Source organism: Periplaneta americana, chromosome 2, assembly GCF_040183065.1.
Source record: "Periplaneta americana isolate PAMFEO1 chromosome 2, P.americana_PAMFEO1_priV1, whole genome shotgun sequence".
In the NCBI taxonomy this organism is placed as follows: Eukaryota; Metazoa; Arthropoda; class Insecta; order Blattodea; family Blattidae; genus Periplaneta; species Periplaneta americana.
The window spans coordinates 94435238-94455709 of NC_091118.1; the positions used below are offsets into that span (position 1 = coordinate 94435238).

General features: G+C 32.9%; 1 protein-coding gene across 1 annotated transcript in view; it reads right to left on the minus strand.

The window, feature by feature from the left end:
- Positions 1-20472, minus strand: part of LOC138694444 (vesicular glutamate transporter 2-like) — a 93831-nt gene that overhangs the window by 14655 nt on the left and 58704 nt on the right. The window contains exons 8-10 of the mRNA XM_069818153.1: positions 12635-12758; positions 2599-2732; positions 1132-1274 (exon numbers count right to left, since the gene is read on the minus strand). Of these exons, the coding sequence (XP_069674254.1) occupies positions 1132-1274; positions 2599-2732; positions 12635-12758 (401 nt within the window). The remainder of the gene's footprint in view (positions 1-1131; positions 1275-2598; positions 2733-12634; positions 12759-20472) is intronic.

Below are 20472 nucleotides of genomic sequence, written 5' to 3' on the forward strand. Positions count from 1 at the left end.
GAGCCTTCTGTGTCTCGGCACCATCTCAACTTCGCTGCCTGTTGTGTGGGTGCGTTTGTGTGATGAAGAGTTGTGTCAAATAGTGTGTGTGTTCTGAAATTGATCTGTGTGTTGAGTATTTGATTAGGGTGTGTTTTAGTGTGTCTGTATATTTCATATTGTTCTAGTGTGTTGAGTTTTTGGTTTTTGGGTTGTATGTGTAGGATTTCCGTGTCTGTATTTATGTTATTGTATGTGTGGTTGGCATTAGTTATGTGTTTGGCATATGTAGATGCATTGTGTCCTCTGGTTATTGCTTTAATGTGTTCTTTGTATCGAGTTTGGAATGATCTGCCTGTCTGTCCAATGTAGAAACTGTCGCAACTATTGCATGTGAGCTTGTATACGCCTGTGTGGTTGTATTTATTTGTTTGTGTTGTTTGTATGTTGAGATGTCTTTGTAATGTGTTTTCTGTTCTGTATGCTATGTTGTATTTCTGTTTTCTGAATGAGGATGCGATCTTGTGTGTGTTTTTGCTTTCGTATGTTAGTGTGATGTGTTCTTGTGTTTGTGTTGTGTTTTGTATGTTTTTGTGCTTGTTGAGTTTTTGTTTTGTCTTCCTTATGATGTTGTCTATTATGTTTGGGTTGTAACCATTTTCTTGTGCTATGTATTTGATTGTGTTCACTTCTCCATTGTAGTGTTGTTGGCTCATGGGTATGTTGAGTAATCTGTGTACCATTGTCCTGAATGCAGCATGTTTGTGTTGTGTGGGGTGATTAGATGTATTGTGTATGTGTGTGGTGGTGGTGGTTGGTTTTCTGTATATTTTGAAGGTGTGTTTGTTGTCAACTTTTGTTATGATGAAATATTTTTAAATATTTACTTTGAAATATTTTAATTTTTTTTGCATATAGGGTCTTTTGATATGGAATGACCCACAAGGCACTTAAAGCATTCTTGTTTCTCTTCTCTTAGGAAGAAGAGAATTCGACCGATGCACCAATTTTCCTTTTGATGTTAGTGAAGGATGCATAATGGGTCCATTGGCATACAGAGTCTCAGGTCTAAACTAATCTGCCTAGTTTTAGTTTATTTAATTTTCATATAAAGCAAGACATTCGAAATTCAATATTTCCTGCATAACTCACCTGAAACCAGACCAAGCAAAACCCCCGAGACCCACAGCAATAGTGAGGCAGGTAACAGCCCCCACTGGTGTGAGTAGGAAAGCGGCAAGCAGCATGAACACTGTCTGGCTGATAAACGCTCCACAATTGAACACTTTCCTCACCTGTCATCATACAACTATGATATTACACACCTTGACAACTGAATTCCTGTCTTTCAAATAAGTAATTTTATTTCAGATTAAGACAGGTTATCTATAGAAAAAACCTTGTACCTTTTAATAACAAAATACATTAATTCATTTTTGTATAGCCTACAAGTTTATAAAAATGTGAATATTACGAAACTTGTTTGGACACCAAATCTGCAATACAGAATCTAAGAAGCAGTTATCATCATCATCATCATCATCATCATCATCATCAGCAGCAGCAGCAGCAGCAGCAGCAGCAGCAGCAAACAATTTCTTCCCTAGAAGTTTAGAATTGTTTACTCCAATGCTTAACTTTACAATATTCATCTTGACTATATCCCTCCAGACATAATAATCAGTTGATGATAATATAATAATGATGTATTTAAGTAGTGGACATAATTCCACAATTGATTCAAAACTGACTAATAACTTTATATTTCAGATTTCATTCTCTTCAGATTCCATTCTCTTCATATGATATTACCATTTTCATTGGAACTCATTCATTTAAATTGAAAATCTTTAATTCGTCTCAGTTAACTTCATTTCTAATATGGTCCTTCAGTAACAACAAATTCCACAAAGAAATCGTATTTTTGTTCAATTCCCATATGAATAAATAGAGTACGCAGACATGATTTCATGAAATACTGGTATGAGCACCAAAGATATAATACACACCCAAACCAACTGCACCAAATGAATCAAATATAAGTAAAGTTATTAGTTGCCAGTCATCAAAATATTGAGTTATTTATCCAGCATTAATTTTTTTCACATAGAACACAATATTATATTGAGCAATGAGTAACTTATTTCTAAATTTGACTTGAAATTTATTAATAGATAGTCTTAAGTTCGATTTGTACTGTATTATTAACTGTTATTCAAGAGTTTTCATATATTAACTGGGAATTTTCCAAAATATTTATTTCTGCTTATTTTTATATGATACTAAAGAAACACATGAAAGGACTCTGAAATGTAAGATTAGCAAGATGATGCACATTCAGGCTGTGTACATTAGATGGGATTTGACCAATGACTGTGGCTTCCATGAAGGTCAAAGCAACAGAGGTACAGTATATTATTAAACTTCACAGTGAACTCAATACAACTTAAGCCTATCTTTATAAAAATATTTTCTCCCCCAGCCTCCAACACATAATATATGTTTCAAATATTACCAGTTACTTTGCTGAACTCAAGTAAAAGATATAGTATAAATATAATTATTATCTCAGTACATAACAGTCTGAGTGATAACTTATTTTATAAAATACCTACATACCTGAGTTGTGCTGAGGATTTTCCTAGAGCGCAACCAGTCTGCTATATGTCCCGCAAACTGCAGTATAATGGCCATAACTAGATATGGCAATGCAGACATAAAGCCAGTCTTCTCTAGTTCAAATTTCAACGTATCTGCACATTAAATAAGTCTTACAAACAAAATGCATGAGACTAAAATATTTCATTACAGTACACAAACTTTGCAAAAAATGATTCAGAAGAGTATAAATGGAAAGCTCCTCCTCCTAGGCACTCATCTTGATATGATGAGGGGTTTAAACTTGTTCTTTTAATATATATTATTTTAATGTAAATATGATGTTTCCATGCAGATATTCTGCGTCATCATACGATGAAAGAGTAGTGGAACGGAGAAAAATTCTCTCTGGCACCGGGATTTTCAGCTCTACGTGCTGATGCTTTATCCACTAAGCCACACCACAACAATATGCGTAAATCACTTGTGATTTAAGACGGCGCTTATTCCATCGATCCCGGTCACTCCCAGTCACTCTTAATGAGTGTACCTCCACACATATGTGGACATTAGTCCTACGTGCATAGACATCTATGTCGTAGTGCAGAGGACGGCCACCAGAGGGAACCCAAGAAGTGGAGGAATCCGGTGTGGCTTACTGGACAAAGCATCAGCACATAGAGCTGAAAACCCGGGTTCAAATCCCGGTGCCAGAGAGAATTTTTCTCCGTTCTACTACTCTTTCATTGTTCTTTTAAGCAAACTATGCCCATAGAAGTTGTTGCAACGCCAATGTAGCTCCACTATTTTAGATTTATAAAGTCATTCAGTGTAAAATGCTACGGAAATACACTATTTTTAAAATATAAATATAGGATATAGGTAAGATTCTTAATTATACAAGCTTGGCCTGTCAGTCTCAAGGCGTGTGTGGCACAGTTCCATCCATATTATCATATGACATTATTATGGGGATCTTCATATAGAAATTGATACATTTTTTTTTTTCTTTTGGCATATCACTTAATATTAATGTGTATTCAAATTTCAAATTTATTTATTTAATACATTACACTTGAGCTACATTTTGCATTGCAGCCCGAAAGAACAGAAGCTCGTGCTCGAGCACAGTTCAGATCAGTTATACAAATATATCACAAAATTAAGAGAGTTCATTGAGCACAATAACATTAATATAGGATATTAAAATACATACATATATATACATATATACAAATAGAAAATACAAAAGTACATCAATATTAGAGTATTAATTTTTAACTCAATTGGCTTAAAATAAATACAAAACAATTAAATAATTAATCTAATTTGTTTCCTAAATCTATGTGTGTTAAGTGTGCTTAGTTCAGGGTAAGCTCTAATTAATGCATTACTGGTAAAAAGTAAAGGTAAAGGTATCCCTGTAACGTGCCATGAAGGCACTTGAGGGGCATGGAGGTAGAGCCCCATGCTATCCATGACCTCGGCACTAGAATGAGGTGGTGTGGTCGGCACATGCATTACCGGTACCGGTATATATTCTGGGTCCAAAATTTCTGCTGTGTTTTAATCCAGCAATTGTGTGGCATTTGGGGGTGTTTAGAAAGAAACAGTTGTTTTGTCTCGTGTGGTATTCATTAGGATCAAATTTAAATTGACTGTGATTTTTATGGAAGTAAATCAGCAATGTTTGTTTACAAATTTGTTCTAGATTTGATACACCAAATTCTTGAAAAATTTATTTTGTTGGGTAATCTGAAGGTTTATGGAGACAAATTTTGATAATCCTTTATTGGTGCAAATTTAAAGGTTGGAGTGTCGATTTTGCCATTCCTCCCCAACCTAATATACCATACTGAATTATTGATAGAAACAGAGCTAAATACAAGGTACGCAGAACATAAATAGGTAAATAAGAATGTAGAATAAAAAATTTGTGGATTGTTGTACGCAGTCTGTTACACAAGAAGGAGATATACTTGTCCCATTTTAAATGTTGGTCAATAATAATGCCTAAATATTTAACTTGCGAGGATATATTCAAAGCGTGACTTTTTCCTCACAAGTTAAATATTTTTAATTACCGTGTGTAATCCATATTGTTTTTCACTTTCAACTTATAATTAAAGCAATTGAAGCTAAGCTTACTAGAATTAAGTTTATCTGTATCATATTGCACGATATGTTATGTAATTTTTCTTGTATAGGCCTACTGATGTTGTCACGAATGCTTTAATTCTATCGGTTAATAAAGATCTAATCTAATCCACCAAACAGGGCTCTTCTAGATCCATTAACATTTGTGGAATAATAATTCAACCAGCCTGAGAAAACACCAGCAATCACCTCGACAACAATGAATGACAACAAAGACTGTTGAAGGTAAAGTAAAATATAATAAATTAAAGGCAATTCTTAGAATAAAACATTTTTGAAGGTAAAAGAACCAGTTGGAAATAATTTTTTCTCTTTAAATATACACACTCCTTTCTCAACTGTATGAAAAAAGTTAAAAACCATACAAGGGACATGAACTTATCACCCATCTTAAAAATAACACTGAAGCAATAATCACACAAAACTCTAAAAAAAAAAAATAGGATGCTTAAATTCATAATATACCGAAAGATTTACTAATACCGATAATTATTCGTCATGACCTACAATATATATATATATATATATATATATATATATATATATATATATATGCTAAGCTTACTAGAATTAAGTTTATCTGTATTATATTGCACGATATGTTATGTAATTTTTCTTGTATAGGCCTACTGATGATGTCACGAATTTTTTTATTCTATCAGTTAATAAAGATCTAATTATATTAACAAAAAAGGACAATACTTTACAAGTAATAAATTATTTCCCACCATAATGTTAAATCAGACAATTACCGGTACTGGTATTTCACTGATGAAGAAATAGTCTTAGCAGTATCGGAACTACACAATTTTGCTAGGTAACTTTTACGAGAAGATAAAATCCTTAATAGCATGTCAAAAAATGTCTCTAATTAGGCTGTACATAATATACTCTAACTCTTTACTAACATTTAGGAAACAGACTATTAACCTTAAATTTGAAAAGTACAATTATTAATTCTATAGGCTCAGACCTACTTAAACTCTGTGAAGATAAACCGGACACAAAATTTTATAGACCAATATCTTTCATATCTTGTCTTTCTAAATATGATTAACCTTCTAAGTCAATTTCAGTTTGGCTCTAGTCCTTCATACCATGATGTAGCACAGTCAAAGCTCACAGATAAAAGACCACAATAGCTGTAAAGGTAGACATTGAAGCCTTGAAGTTGTTTTTGATAGGTAAGGGAGACTGGGGAGGTTTGACCATAGGGGAGGTTTGACCCATCTCTATAATTTGAAATCCCGCCATTTTTATCTCTGCTATTTGTCATGGTTCTCTTTGCTTTTAATGTCAGAGGTAATATTTATGCTCATCAAGGCAGTGAAACCAAGAACAGCTGAGATTCTACTTCCTGTTTGATTTGTTGCTTGCTGATGTTGGTTTGATGCTCTTGTTTATAAGAATCCAAGTAAGTAATTGCAATCTTAATGGTAATAGTGATAGTTACATTTGATTCTACATCCTTTTAGGTTCAATTTCATATATTTATTGTGTAGTTTTCTTTATTATTAAGTATATAAATATTTTAGTATATACAAAAAGTCCCATGAGGGAGGTTTGACCCAAAATTGCAGGGAGGTGTGACCCATGTTATGGTGTGTGATTTCATAACATTTTTTTTATTTCTTAATAGGATGCCTTTCAAGTGGAAACCTACTGAAAATCCAAGGAAGAAAGTAGATCCAGGAGTAATGAAAGCTGCTGTAAAGCGTGTCCTCGATGATAATGTGAGCATTCGAGCAGCTGCAGTTGAATATGAAGTTGATAGGAAGACTTTAGGGAGGTATGTTACTAAAGTAAAGGAAGGAAATGAAACAGATTTCAAGGCAGACCACAACAGCTCTCAGATTTTTAGTTCAGAAGAGGAAAATGATTTAGAAAAGTACCTTCTAACAGCAGCTAGGTTGAATTATGGTCTTACTCCTAAAGAGTTGCGAAGATTTGCTTATGAATATGCAGTCGCTAGAGGTAAACCAATCGGTGATAATTGGAAGAGAAACAATCAAGCCAGTTATGATTGGGAGAGAGGATTCATGCATCGTCACCCAAGACTGTCACTGCGGAATCCCCAGGGAAAAAGTCTAGGGAGAGGGACAGCCTTTAACCCAACAAGTGTAGGCGAGTTCTTCCAGAATCTTCGTTCTGTGTATCACACCAATAAATTTGGCCCAGAATCAATTTACAATCTGGATGAAACTGGGGTAACAAATGTACAGAAACTTGGCAAGGTAATTGCACCAAAAGGGGAAAAACAGGTCTCAAAAATGACATCCGCTGAGAGGGGGACACTTGTTACACTTTGCTGTGCAGTAAGTGCAACAGGAAATGCTGTTCCACCATTCTTTGTCTATCCAAGACAGAGATTAAATGATAAAATGATTGATGGTGCTCCTGTGGGTTCTTGTGCTGGTGTTAGTCCAAGTGGGTGGATGACTGGAGAGACCTTTGTTCATTACTGGGAACACTTTATCAAACACACAAAGTGCTCTAAAGAACGTCCTGTGCTTGTCATCTTAGACAACCATGAATCTCACGTAACACCACAGACACTTCAGATCGCTAAGGACAATGGTATCACACTAATAACATTGCCACCCCACACAAGCCATAAAACTCAACCACTTGATAGAACTGTATTTGGGCCCTTCAAAACTGTTTACAATCAAGCTATTGATGACTTCATGACCACTCATCCAGGAGAGACTGCAACTATCTACCAGATCCCAAAATTTGTTGGAAATGCATTTCCTGTTTCTTTCACTCCTGCCAATATAATCAGTGGCTTTAAATGCACTGGGATCTGGCCATTTGATTCCACTATTTTCAATTCTACTGATTTTATGAGCTCATATGTAACTTATCGACCAAGTCCTGCCAGTGAAGATGCAGCAGCCATAAGCAAAGAACCCCATCCAACACTGATTACCCAGCCAAGTTGTAGTGGAATTTCACCAGAACAAGTAAGACCTTTCCCGAAAGCTGGTCCAAAGAAAAGTAAAAATGGCCGCAAAAGGGTTGTTAGTCGTGTGTTGACAGACACACCTGTCAAAGCAGCTATTGAGAAAGAGTACGAAGAACGCGTCAATAGGAAGAGAAATCAGGCTACTCTTCCTTCCAAAACTATTAGGAAAATATTTCCTAATGACTGTGAGGACTCTGTATCAATTGAAAAGGAGAGGAAAAAGAGAAGAGAATCTCACTTTACTCCTACGGCTGATGAGGACGAGGCTTCTGAAAATATAACTGATGATGACGACTGCGAGGAGGTGAATAATGAAGATTGGGGAGTGATGTCTGCTAAAAGTGGTGATTTCGTCTTGGTTAAGTTCTGCACCAAGTCGACAGCATGCCATTATGTTGGAAAAGTTATACAGATCAGAGAATATGAGTGTAAAGTGAAATTCATGCGGCGCTACCGATTCGGGTCAGACTGCTTTGTGTATCCTGATGTTGAAGACACTAGTTATGTGCCATTTGAAGATATGAAAATTCTTCCAAAACCAGTTTTTCATGATGGAACTGAAAGAATGTCTTCAAAACTTAGGTTCTCAGTGAGATTTATTAATTTAAATGTGCGTTAAGTGAAAACAGTGCTATTTCTCAGTGGAACTTTCACTATTTTCTATATTTTTATAATATTTGTGTTTGGTACTTTTGTTAGAAATAGTGTTCTTTGTATTCATGTTCCTAATTTATTTAAATATTGCAGACTTGTACTGTTTTGTAGGCTTGGGTCAAACCTCCCAACATGTGGGCCAAACCTCCCTTATGCGGGGAGGTTTGACCCAGAAAGTAGTATAATTAAAAAACATATATGAAATTTAATACATTAAGAATAGGCTGTTCTGTAATTTACCATATATGTCTGAGATCTTAGTCTATCTAATGGTATGTTTTCATCACCTCTAAGGAAATTTATTTTTGGAAATAAAAATAAAATAAAAATAATGGGTCAAACCTCCCCAGGCTCCCTTACTACCTCTAATGAGTACATTCTATTACAACCTATGAATCTTAGAATCAAAGGCATTCTTTTCTTCATGAAAAAGAACAATTCAAACCTCCGTAAATAATCACTTATTTTCACCTTCGAAAATTACGGTACTAGTGCTTTCACTATACATCCAGGTTCCATACTAAATTAGTTTAATATAATGTTACTTGATTTACCTGATGTTCTTCCACCCGAGGTAAAAATAGATATCTATGGAGATGATGTTACTGTGTGGGCTACTGATAAAAATCCAGATGAAACATTAAGAGTTACGCAAATAGCTATAAATAACATTAATACTTGGGTATGCAAGTGAAACCTAATTATTTCGGTCTCTAAAACTGACTATGCTGTCTTCACAAGAAGGTATAGCTTAAGAAAATATAAACTTCACACTATTTATTTAAATAACATTGGTCAACAAAATTAAACATATTTTTTGTTAAAAGATAAAGAATGGATGATTCTTTTAGCATTTTTCGTGCTGATTTCAGATCTGTTTTCAAAATTTTTCTATCACCCAAGGTTTTTTTAGCAGTTATATGAAATGTAATTCAGACGTTTCTAGTATTGATACCTTGTAACATTATACCTAAAATCATATTTATTTACCTAAAATGTGTGAAATAGATTTTTTGACTATACTTCACTTGAGAAACATTTTTTTTGAGTGTTCAACAGTAGTCTGACAGAATATTTGGGCTCCATTTATCCTGGTAGCGCATTTCCATTTCAGAAAAATCCTGATGAAAACACTGCCCATGTTAGTCGCTCACTATCCGAAGGTTTTGAGGAAAGAAAAAATAGATGATAATCCAAGAAGTTATTTTGAGAGATACATGACACCCTTGCTGACAAGTTCTCTATAATCTTCTGATCTGTGGTTCCTAGAAAGTACCAGTCTGTTGAATGATCCTTAGGTTCCTGGCATATCATTGAAACTGGAAAAGACTTATGATAAATTCCTTTTAGTCAACCAGTTAGGCTGAAAGAATTACATTGAGCACAACAGATCTCGGGGGCCCAGTTCCTGTCCTCATCTATTTTGCAATCAAAAGAACACTCGTAAGCTCTTTTAACTTTCATTTTATAAGATATTTTTACCACACTTAAAATTAGGACAAAGAAAACATGGGTTATGAAACTTGTTTCATGATTGTTAATTCCAACTCAACTAAGAACTAATATTAACTTTCACAGTCTTATGAAGAATAAAATTAATTTTCATGAATTCTGACTTCACAAGCAACAGTGATCTAAAGTTATAGGTCAATTGTTAAAGCAATAAAATGAAATATTTGAAATATTTTCTTTCCATTAGCATTAGCATGACTGTATATAGCAATAAAAATAAATCAATTTTTCTAAAATTACAAAAAAAAAGAGATGATGGGTGGTAGAAAAGTTCTGATTTCATTTTTGAATTTGGCAGATGAAATTACATAAGAAACATCAGAAATTGTACGTTTAACAAAATCATTGTTGACCAGTGTAATCAACAAATTCAGCATAACTCAACTCCTAAGATCCTATGATTAATTTTTTATGAAATCTCCTATGAAAAAGGCATTTAATTATTTGTCTTACAGTGCTTATCTCAATTAAATCTCTTGAAGATCAAAGCCAAGAAAAAGTGAGGATCAGATATCATGATCATATTCCTGAAGTGGTACCAATAATAACTAAAGTTTTTAAGTGATAAGTATCAGTACGGTACCTACATGTATAGTATAAGAAAGGTGTTGCTGGTACTGGTACAAGAACTGTAGGCCTACCAGTTTACATTTTTTGGCCAAAGGATTAAAACGATGAAACTTCCTTGCGTCAATAACTGAGGAATCTGAAGTTACATTAAAGAAACTTATTCTAACTCAGTAGATAAAAAGATTTCAACCATTGATGGCTGTAAAACTTTCTTATATATAACCAAAGCATTAAAGAAATTTTCTTTGATTAGCAAAAATTAATGCAATGCAAATGAAGACAACTGATTGATTAATGTAACAGGTAATCTTAAAATTGTATTTATTTTGGTTATATTGTCCATAGTACTGGATGAAGTACCTACATATATATTGCCTAACTTAGCCTACTATAAGGAAAACATACTGATCAATCTATAAGCCTAAATAAAATTGGAGTGACGTCCTTTGAAAAATGTGCAAACAGCTTAAAAGGGAGAAAAATCATCATGATAGTCTGAATAAAGGAGAAAAAAAAAAGCAAAAACAAAAGTCAGATTTCATGACGAGTTGTGTCTCTGTGATAGTACATAAAAATTCAGGATTAATGTTTTATTAAGTTGTTCGACATATTATGTTCAACTGGATGATCGATTACTTATATACGAGACAAAATCACTATTTTCTGTTTCCTTTCCATGAAATGTAGATAATTAAATTAAATGAGGAAGCAATTTTCAGGAACAACTGTTCGACATATTATGTTCAGCTGGATGATCGATTTATTTATCTAACGTAACACAAGAACAGTTTTCTATTTTCTTTTCATGAAATGTAGATAATTCAATTAAATGAGGAAGAAAGTTTCAGGGATAACTGTTTCAATAAAGTTACAGTTCTGATCCTGGTTCCTCATTTCCCATAGAAACAGTCTGTCTTGTAAACCACATGAGTGTTCAGAAATCTGTGTATTATTTAACAAAATTCGAATCGCAAAATATCATTTTTTAACTTCTAGTTTTAAAAAATGATTAAGACATTTATTCTTTTTAACTTTGCCTATTTCTGTGAGTTCCTATGAACACTATTTTAACAAAAGCAAATGAGCAAGAAAGGTCACCTGATCTCTTTGTTCTCAATAATCCTGAGGAAGCTAAAAAAAATGCATGTTCAGTCGTCCATACAAGACTTTGTCAATGCGTAAGCAAGAAAGAAATTATATAATTAACTGTTTGGCATTAAGCATGGTGGGTTTGTTTCTGATCCCAGGATGCTAAAGTGATAACTAGTTACTTTTATTTATTTATTCATCTTAATTTTTTTTTTCATTCATACAGATTAATATTACAACATTCGTCATCAAGTAAAATGCAAAATTTGCTCACAGAGAGTTAATCAAATTAAAATAGAAGGGCAAGGATGTTATCTTATTGGAAAGAGGTGGTTATAAATTGTAGATCTGCCACTGCACTTAATTTTATCTTACAGTTATAAACATCTATGTCGTTGTTTCCATAACCTCACAATATCTATAATGAAAAGTGTGCTTTGAAAGTAAATGCACTGTATTAACTGATGTCTAATTTTTAATTATTATAATATCGTAATTACATTTTATGCGCTGTTACTTTGACACTACATATAGGTGCAAATAGATCAACATAAGACAGAGTAGCAAAATAAACAGACAATTTTAGTGTGATTTTTAAGTTGTTTTTGGAAGGGGAAGAGGGAAAGTGGTAATGGAATATTCCTGGAAGAGTTCTCTCCAGAGTCTAATCTATTTTTAATTTGTAACCTATTATGTATGTTTGCCACACATTTCAATTTTATTTGATTAAACAATTAAATTCATACATTTCTCATGAATTGACACGAAAAAAGTCGTGGACTAGTGGTTGAGAAACAAGAGTTTTATATGGAGAAATAGTGACGAAATATTACAAGTGCTAAATCAGGAGAATATGATAACAGTATGGTTACCATTCTGCATAAATTAGGATATAATATGAAATTTTCAACAATGTATCTTGAGATATAATAAAACTAAAAGCAGCATCATAGCCACTAGCCTACTAAACTACTGACTTACAACTGTCAAAGACATTCTAGACTACAACATTTAATACAAAATATTTTCTATTCAGTTTCTATGTCTTTGATGCAAACATGATACAAAGAATATGATGTAAGAGTTAAGCAAACAGTGTCACAATACCTTTCATAAATGTTGGCAATTGCGTAAGGAGTGTGTAAAATCCCCAGTTCTCACTGAAATGTGCGGCAATAATGGCCCATACAGGAGGCGATGTCAGAAACTTTGTCCATGGGTGAACCAAATCCTACACAAGAAAACACATTTTTGTCAGTCTAACATATACCGTTTCACAACCTTCTATGTTTTACAATTTTATTCATAATTTCTGCTGTTATCTTCCGATACAATACCAATTGAAGGGTCTAGTGCAAAAAATGCCTAAGTTCACTTTTTCATTTTTGGGATTTTAACACCTTTTAAGTGAAGTTTACGTGATCTTTTTGAATATGCTTTCAGATTTGTTCCAAATAATGCCGTTCTTCATGTACACAGAGTGCACATGTTTGTAAAAGGCAGGTATTTCAGTTCAAAAAATGCCTAAGTCCATTTCAGGAACAAGAAATGCCTAAGTCCAAAGTTTCATTCTTCTATCAGTAGCTTATTTCTATTGTCGCTGCATTATGTGTTCAGTTTGTCAACCTGGAAAACTGGCGGGAGACCATAAGAAATTGTCACAAGTATACTTTTTATAAGAATGGAGGGGAAAAAACTAGATTCAATCAACATTAATGATGAAGATCTGTGTAAGTATTATCTCAGTAACGTAACACTAGTAATAAGATCTTATACATACACATGACATATTATATTATGTTATTTAAAATATAGTGTATAATACTTTTACAGATGTACACATTTTCATACAGCTGATCTAATCAAGTGATAAATTTATTAGCCATTTTATTTTGTTCAATAGTGATATTGGCAGATGCAACTGTGGAGCATCTGACGCTTCAGATAGGAACTCATGCAAGAAATGAAGACGTAAATGAAACAGGTGGTATGTTCGTTTATTTGTATACCTATTTTGTTGTATATTATTATGTTTAATTTACAAATTTCTTTAACTAATTAAATTCTTCTGGAACATGTAGTGTGATTTAGGAGCTATAAGACATTATCTAGTTAAAGTAAATGTGCTTATTGGCGTATCTAAATATTTCAGATCAACCTAGCACAAATGATGAGATATCTTCTTCAGAGGGTGAATATCAACCACCGGAAGAAATGCTGAAGTCAAATGGCAAGAAGAGGAAACGTAATCAGAGAGAATGGGTATGGAACAAAAAGAAGAAAAGTCTTGTAAGTGGACAATTTAGATATCAGCGTGAAATACCAAATTGTAGATGTAACTGTCGAACGAAGCTCAGTCCTGAAAAGCAGAAATATATATTTGACAAGTTCAACAATCTAAATTCCCACGATAAACAAAATATATATTTGCAGGGGTGTACTCGTAGTGTAGACGTTAAGCGCAGGAGAAGTAATGCAGATCTATATGATAGAAATGACAGACGTGTTTTCAAGTATGCTGTAACAGTTCGAGATGATACAGAGTTAATTATATGTCAGAAGGCATTCCTAGCTATACACGGTATAGAACAACAAAGATTGAGGGCTAAAGTTCAGCACCCGGAAAAAGATATCCTTGATTGTAGAGGGAAGCATGATAATCGTGTGAATCGAACACCTCAGAACATCGTGCAAAAAGCTAGGGAATTTATAGAGAATCTTCCAGCTAGGGAATCTCATTATAGCCGATCTGAGAACAAACATCGTACATATCTTAGTTCAGACCTTACCTTAGCTGAACTTCATAGGAGATATTCCCAGACTTTAGGAGCAGAATATCCTATATCATATGATATGTTCAGGAAGATTTTTAATGAGAATTTTAATATTTCATTTGGCCTTCCTAGAAAAGATATTTGCAATGTTTGTACGAAATTTGAAGTTGATATACGAGCTGCTGAAATGGAGAAAAATCAGTATGTTTTGAATATAACCAAACAAAAGCAAGAGCTGCATCACAGACAAGCTGAGGTTTTCTTTAAGAAAATGAAAGACAGTAAAAATGTTCCAAAGAGCTTAACTCTATGCATGGATTATCAAAAAAATCTTCCACTTCCTGTAACTAACACCCAAGATGAATATTACAGGCGACAATTATGGATACATAATTTGGGTATCCATAACATACTGGGTATATACTGGTACTTCGTGTATGTATTTATATTCAGAACACTTCGCTCATAAAGGTCCAAATGAAGTGATTTCATGCCTAGATGACTATCTGAACCACAACAAAAAAGATTTGAGAATGCTGAAACTATTCGTGGACAACTGCTACAGCCAAAATAAAAATCGCCATCTTTTTGCCTATCTTGATAATCTTATTGGTAAGGGGATCTTCGAGGAAATCTTAGTATCTTACCCAATTCCTGGACACTCAATGATGGCCATCTATCGTGATTTTGCATCCATTGAGCGCTGTAGGAAAAAAAGTGACAAAGTGCACAGTCCTGACTACTATATAAATATGGTGAAGAAATGCAAGAACAAAAAATCCATTTGAAGTTGTTTTTGTGGAACACAGTCTCTAGGCAGATGGAAATGCTGCTAATGAACGAGTTGTAAAGGTACTTGATTATAAAAGCTTTTTCGAGACGGATATGAAAACTTCTGTTCCAGGAATATCCAAATGTAGAAATGTGCACTTCTTCAAAGGAAACGGACCCGAAGCAGGAGGAACCATGACTGGGCCCTTGCATAAAGTTGCTTTGTACAAAGTAGGAAGACACAGAAAAGGAAACATAACACCACCTCCTTACTTCGATGGTCAATACAGTCCAATAAATTCGAAAAAAGTAGATGATATATTGCACCTCCTGCAATATGTGCCAAAATATGAACAAAATTTCTACAAAACTATAATGGCAAACACAGGAAAAACAGCCGAGGAAATGCAAGATGATATGGAATGAAAAAAGAGGGTGTAGGTCTATTGCTTTTAGTCTATTTGAGTTCAGAATATTAAAATGTGTAACATATACAAGGAAAACGGAAAGATTACGATGGTGAGTGCATGAAAAATGTGGGTATATTTAATCTAGTGTGTTAAAAGTTTACAGCACTGAAACAAACTTTATGTATGACAGGGCAAAATGGTTGTGATGAGTTCATGATAATAAAACATCGAATCTTTTAAAAATGTGATAAATTATATCTGTAGTTAGAAGAAGAACATGCAGATGCACCTTACAATACGTAATTTATGCCATTATACCAGTAGTTAGGCTATAACAAAATAAAAATACTACGTTTAAGAAAACTAATAATAATGTTGAGTGTTAGAAATTCAAAAAAATTGAACTGAACAAAATAGCCTCTTAGAGTTATAGTTAGTATGTGGTTATGCTGCAAAAATATGTAATTTACACATACAAATTATGTAAAAGTGAAATAACACAATAAAACATTATGTAAAGGGTATAAAAAATTAAGTTTTCATTATTTGTGGATAAAAATGCCTAAGTCCATTTCTTTAAGCCTTAATATCTGGATGGAAAATAGATTATTTCGAAAAAAATATTTCTCAAGTCAAGTCATTGGTTGAATAGTATTTCGCAGAACCAAACTCAATTTGCTTGAAAAGAAAGTGTTAACTGTACAGATATTCAAAATAGTCAAAGCTCATTTGCCACAAAACTAAGAAAGTGGACTTAGGCATTTTTTGCATTTGAGCCTCCAATTACTTCCCTTCGACTCTCTCGTGATCTTTCTCATTTCTTTGCTCCATTTATTAGCAACATTCAAAAAAATTGTCCAGGGCTTTTAATGAGAGCAATCAGCGTAGCTCAGTCAGCTGAGGCACTTGCCTGCCGATCTGGAGTTGCGCTCGAACATGGGTTCGATTCCCGCTTAGGCTGATTATCTGGTTGGTTTTTCTCCGAGGTTTTCTCCAACTGTAAGGCGAATGTCAGGTAATGTATGGCGAATTCTCGGCCTCATCTCGCCAAATACCATCTCGCTATCACCAACCCCATCGACGCTAAATAACTTAGTAGTTGATACAGCATTGTTAAAATAACCAAGTAAAAAAAACTTTTAATGAAGGTGATATCCATTTCATGAACATTCACCACCGCTTTCAATGAATATCTTTCAGTGATTTTACTATATTTTCCTTAAACCATTCCTGTATAACCTACATACAAATATACCGTAGGTCTAAAGAGAGACTACTTTACAGTGCAAAATTACATATTAATTCATTTATATCTAACAGTGACCAGAAGACAAATAATATGCAGAAGAAAACAGTTACATCTGGTAAAGCTTTTGTGCACATAACAAGGAGACCAAATCCGGTATATTGTTGTGTTTACATTTGGCTATTTTAATGATAGTAGTACCGGTACTAATTTTATTTTAAACGGGCTCTAAAGAGGAATATTATTTTGTACAAAATTCTTCGCTTTATTGAAAAACTGTTTTGCATAAATTCAAAACATGATTAAAAATTCGTATTTGACAAATTCCAGTGTCATATGACTACTCCTATACACTTCCAAAGAAAACCTTTATTAAAAGTTCAGCAATAAATGAGGAAGTTAGGTTAAGTCATAAGTTCTTGTAATTCTTCCGTTATTTTAAATTCAGCCCCAAGCAACTACCATGATATTCATTATCCATTCAGTTGTGACAGAGGCTTTTGTTGGTTTTTCCTGAACCTTCGAACTGAACAATTAAAAATTAAAAATAGCTGTTTTCAAAGATGGCAATATTTTCTGGTAACACGTAGATGATAGTGATGACACAAGTAAAGAAAAAAAAAGAGTGAGAGAGCGAGAGAGAGCGTACACGCGTGTGCGTGTACGTGTGCACTCTTGTAACTGAGATAATAACATTGTTTTAAACTACTTCTTAGAGCTATCTCGTGTAATGCTCCCATACAGTCTATGACATTATGTTTTCCTATTGTATCAGTAGGCCTACTTGGGTTAATGTTTTCATTTCTGGGCAAGGCAATGAAATTTGTTAACTTCAGATTTTAACAAAAACAATAATATCCTGCTCATCTTTTTTCTCACCAGACAGATCAGTTGGCTATCCTGATGTTATTCGCGAAGACATTGGATAAAGTAAATTATATCATAAAAAAAATTAATAAAGACTGAATTACAAAGATGATTCAGCTTTATTAGTGAAGTTAATTTTATTTAGTAACTAGCCGTACCCGTGTGCTCCGCTGCACCCGTTAGAAATAAATATAAAATAATTACATAATTAAAATAGGACGTTTGATCCAGGGAACATTTGTGTTTGATAGAAGGATAAATCGTTTAATATGTTACTTAATTTAAATTGTATTTAAAATATTAAAATGCGATCATTTTGATCCAGAGACCGCACATTTGGTGCAATGACAATTCCTTTAACATGTTATTAACTGTTATTACCAATTATTTTTGGAAAAGCGAAAATTAACAGAAAAATTTTGGCTGCGGATTATTATTATATTATATTATATTATATTATATTATATTATATTATATTATATTATATTATATTATATTATATTATATTATATTATATTATATTATATTATATTATATTATATTATATTATATTATATTATATTATATTATATTATATTATATTACATTACATTATATTATATTATATTATATTATATTATATTATATTATATTATACTATATTATATTATATTATATTGTCGGTCCAATGCCAAAACCACGAATGTGCAAAATCTTACTTTTAAGATAAACGCATTTTAATATTCAAAGTGCTTGGAAAAATCAGGTTTTATAGTTACATTTATGTTTTCACTGTCAAAATGTTTAACTAGTTATGCTATTTCTTAGGACATACAAAGTACCTCATTTGTTTCATACGTTAAGGACATTTCAAGGGGTTAGGTACAGCATGCAGCAGTAAAATTTTGGAAATATTCAACATTTTTTTTCCTCCATTACTGTATTTTGTAAAATACTGAAAATTAGTATGTGTAAAACACTGTCCTTCTGCTGTATGAAAAAAATATTTTTACGATTTATAAAAATTATTTACATTTTTTTTTTTAAATTCAGTTCACTGTGCAGTGATGAAGCATTTCCCACATAACTAAAAAACTATCCAACATTCTGTGATGAATTTTTTGTGTGTATTTATGCATGTCATATCCAAAATATGATGCAAGATCACTTCTCTACTTTCGATAGATTGTCTGATAAAAAATAAATTCATTTAAAAAATGGTCAAATATCAGTACAAAACAAAAATTTTATATATTTATTGAGGAATGTAGTTGAAGGAGCATAATATTGTAAACATGGGTTTCAGTAATAAAATAAAAGAGAGAGAATATGAAAAAGTTAACAAATTTATGAGTTATGAGGGAAATTCTTCATCACTGCCCAGTAAACTGCCACCATTTTGAATTTTGAAAAAAAAATATATAAATAATTTTTTTAAATCGTAATTTTTTTTTTTTTTCGTATAGCAGAAGGACAGTGTTTTACACATACTGATATTTATTATTGTACAAGATACAGTAATGGAGGAAAAAAATGTTGAATATTTCCAAAAATTTTACTGCTGTAAGCTGTACTTAACCCCTTAAATAATTTTTAAAGAAATAAATATCAAAAGTCCTTCAATAACTGTCTATTCAAAATACAAAATATTACATAGGTTACATGAACGTATCTTTGACTAGCGCTTTTGCTATTATAATAGCATCTTCAGGTCAGACTTGCGTGATGTTAAGCTTTTCATATAAAGACGTAGATGGACAAGTAACATCGAAATGTGTCAAGGTACATGACGTAAGAATATAAAAGTACAATGATAAGAAAAACAAGTAAAATTTGACTTATGAACAGTCGAATATATATATGTATGACAGTTACACCTTCATGAGGTCTCAAAAATTAATACACAAAAGTATTTGGAGTTAAAGCCTGCAGAAACATGTATGCAGCTTACAGATCAAAATTTGTTTAAAAATTGAAGTCTGCAAAACATATATGCAGCTTAAAATTGAGACACAGACAGTTCAAAGAATAACAAATTAAAATATTGTTTTGCATCAGTCATCACGACGTGGCAGCACATTGTAAAATCTGCAAAAATCAATAATAAGTTTTAGTGAAGGGACCTGTATAGAAAAAAGAAAGAAAAATGAAGTGACGATAAACCACTTACGAGATCTTTGGTGTTGGCATAGAAAAGAAGTAATGTTGCCCGGTCGGTAGCGTGGTAATGACTGGTGCAATAACACAGTATGAGAAAACACGTCATGACGTAAGTGGAGGGGGGTACGTGCCGCAGTGAGAAGAGCTTCCATTGGCTAATTTAAATAAGGGGTTACCGGAACTAGATAATTGTTCATTAATTAATGAAACAGTATTATTAAGCGATTTAGCTATGTAAAATTCTTCAGCAACTAAATTAAAGGTTCCATTATTGATGGGTTTTAAAATCTGTAAAGCATCAGACATTTTTTGAAGTTCATGGTTGTTCTCAATCAAATGGGTTGCAAATTTGGATTTATTACGATTGTGACGGAAATCTGCTTTATGTTCAGAATATCTCGTCCTAAAATTCCTTTTAGTTTGGCCAATATACTTTTTTGGACAATTCTTACAATGCAGCATGTACACTCCACCACCGGCATATTTATCAAAGTTACAAATATTGTTTGAAATAACATTATTAAGTTTATTACCTGTTCTAAAAGAGACCTTTACATTTTCTTTTTTGAAAAAATTATGCAACTTGTATGATACATTATTATAAAAAGACATTGTGTTCCAGTATTTAGTTTTTTTATTATCGGTCAAGGGCGTGAGCGTAATATCTGATCTCTTGTTTAAAAGAGATTTTCTTTTAGAAAGAAGTCTATCTATCAATTTTTTATTGCAAGTCCTACT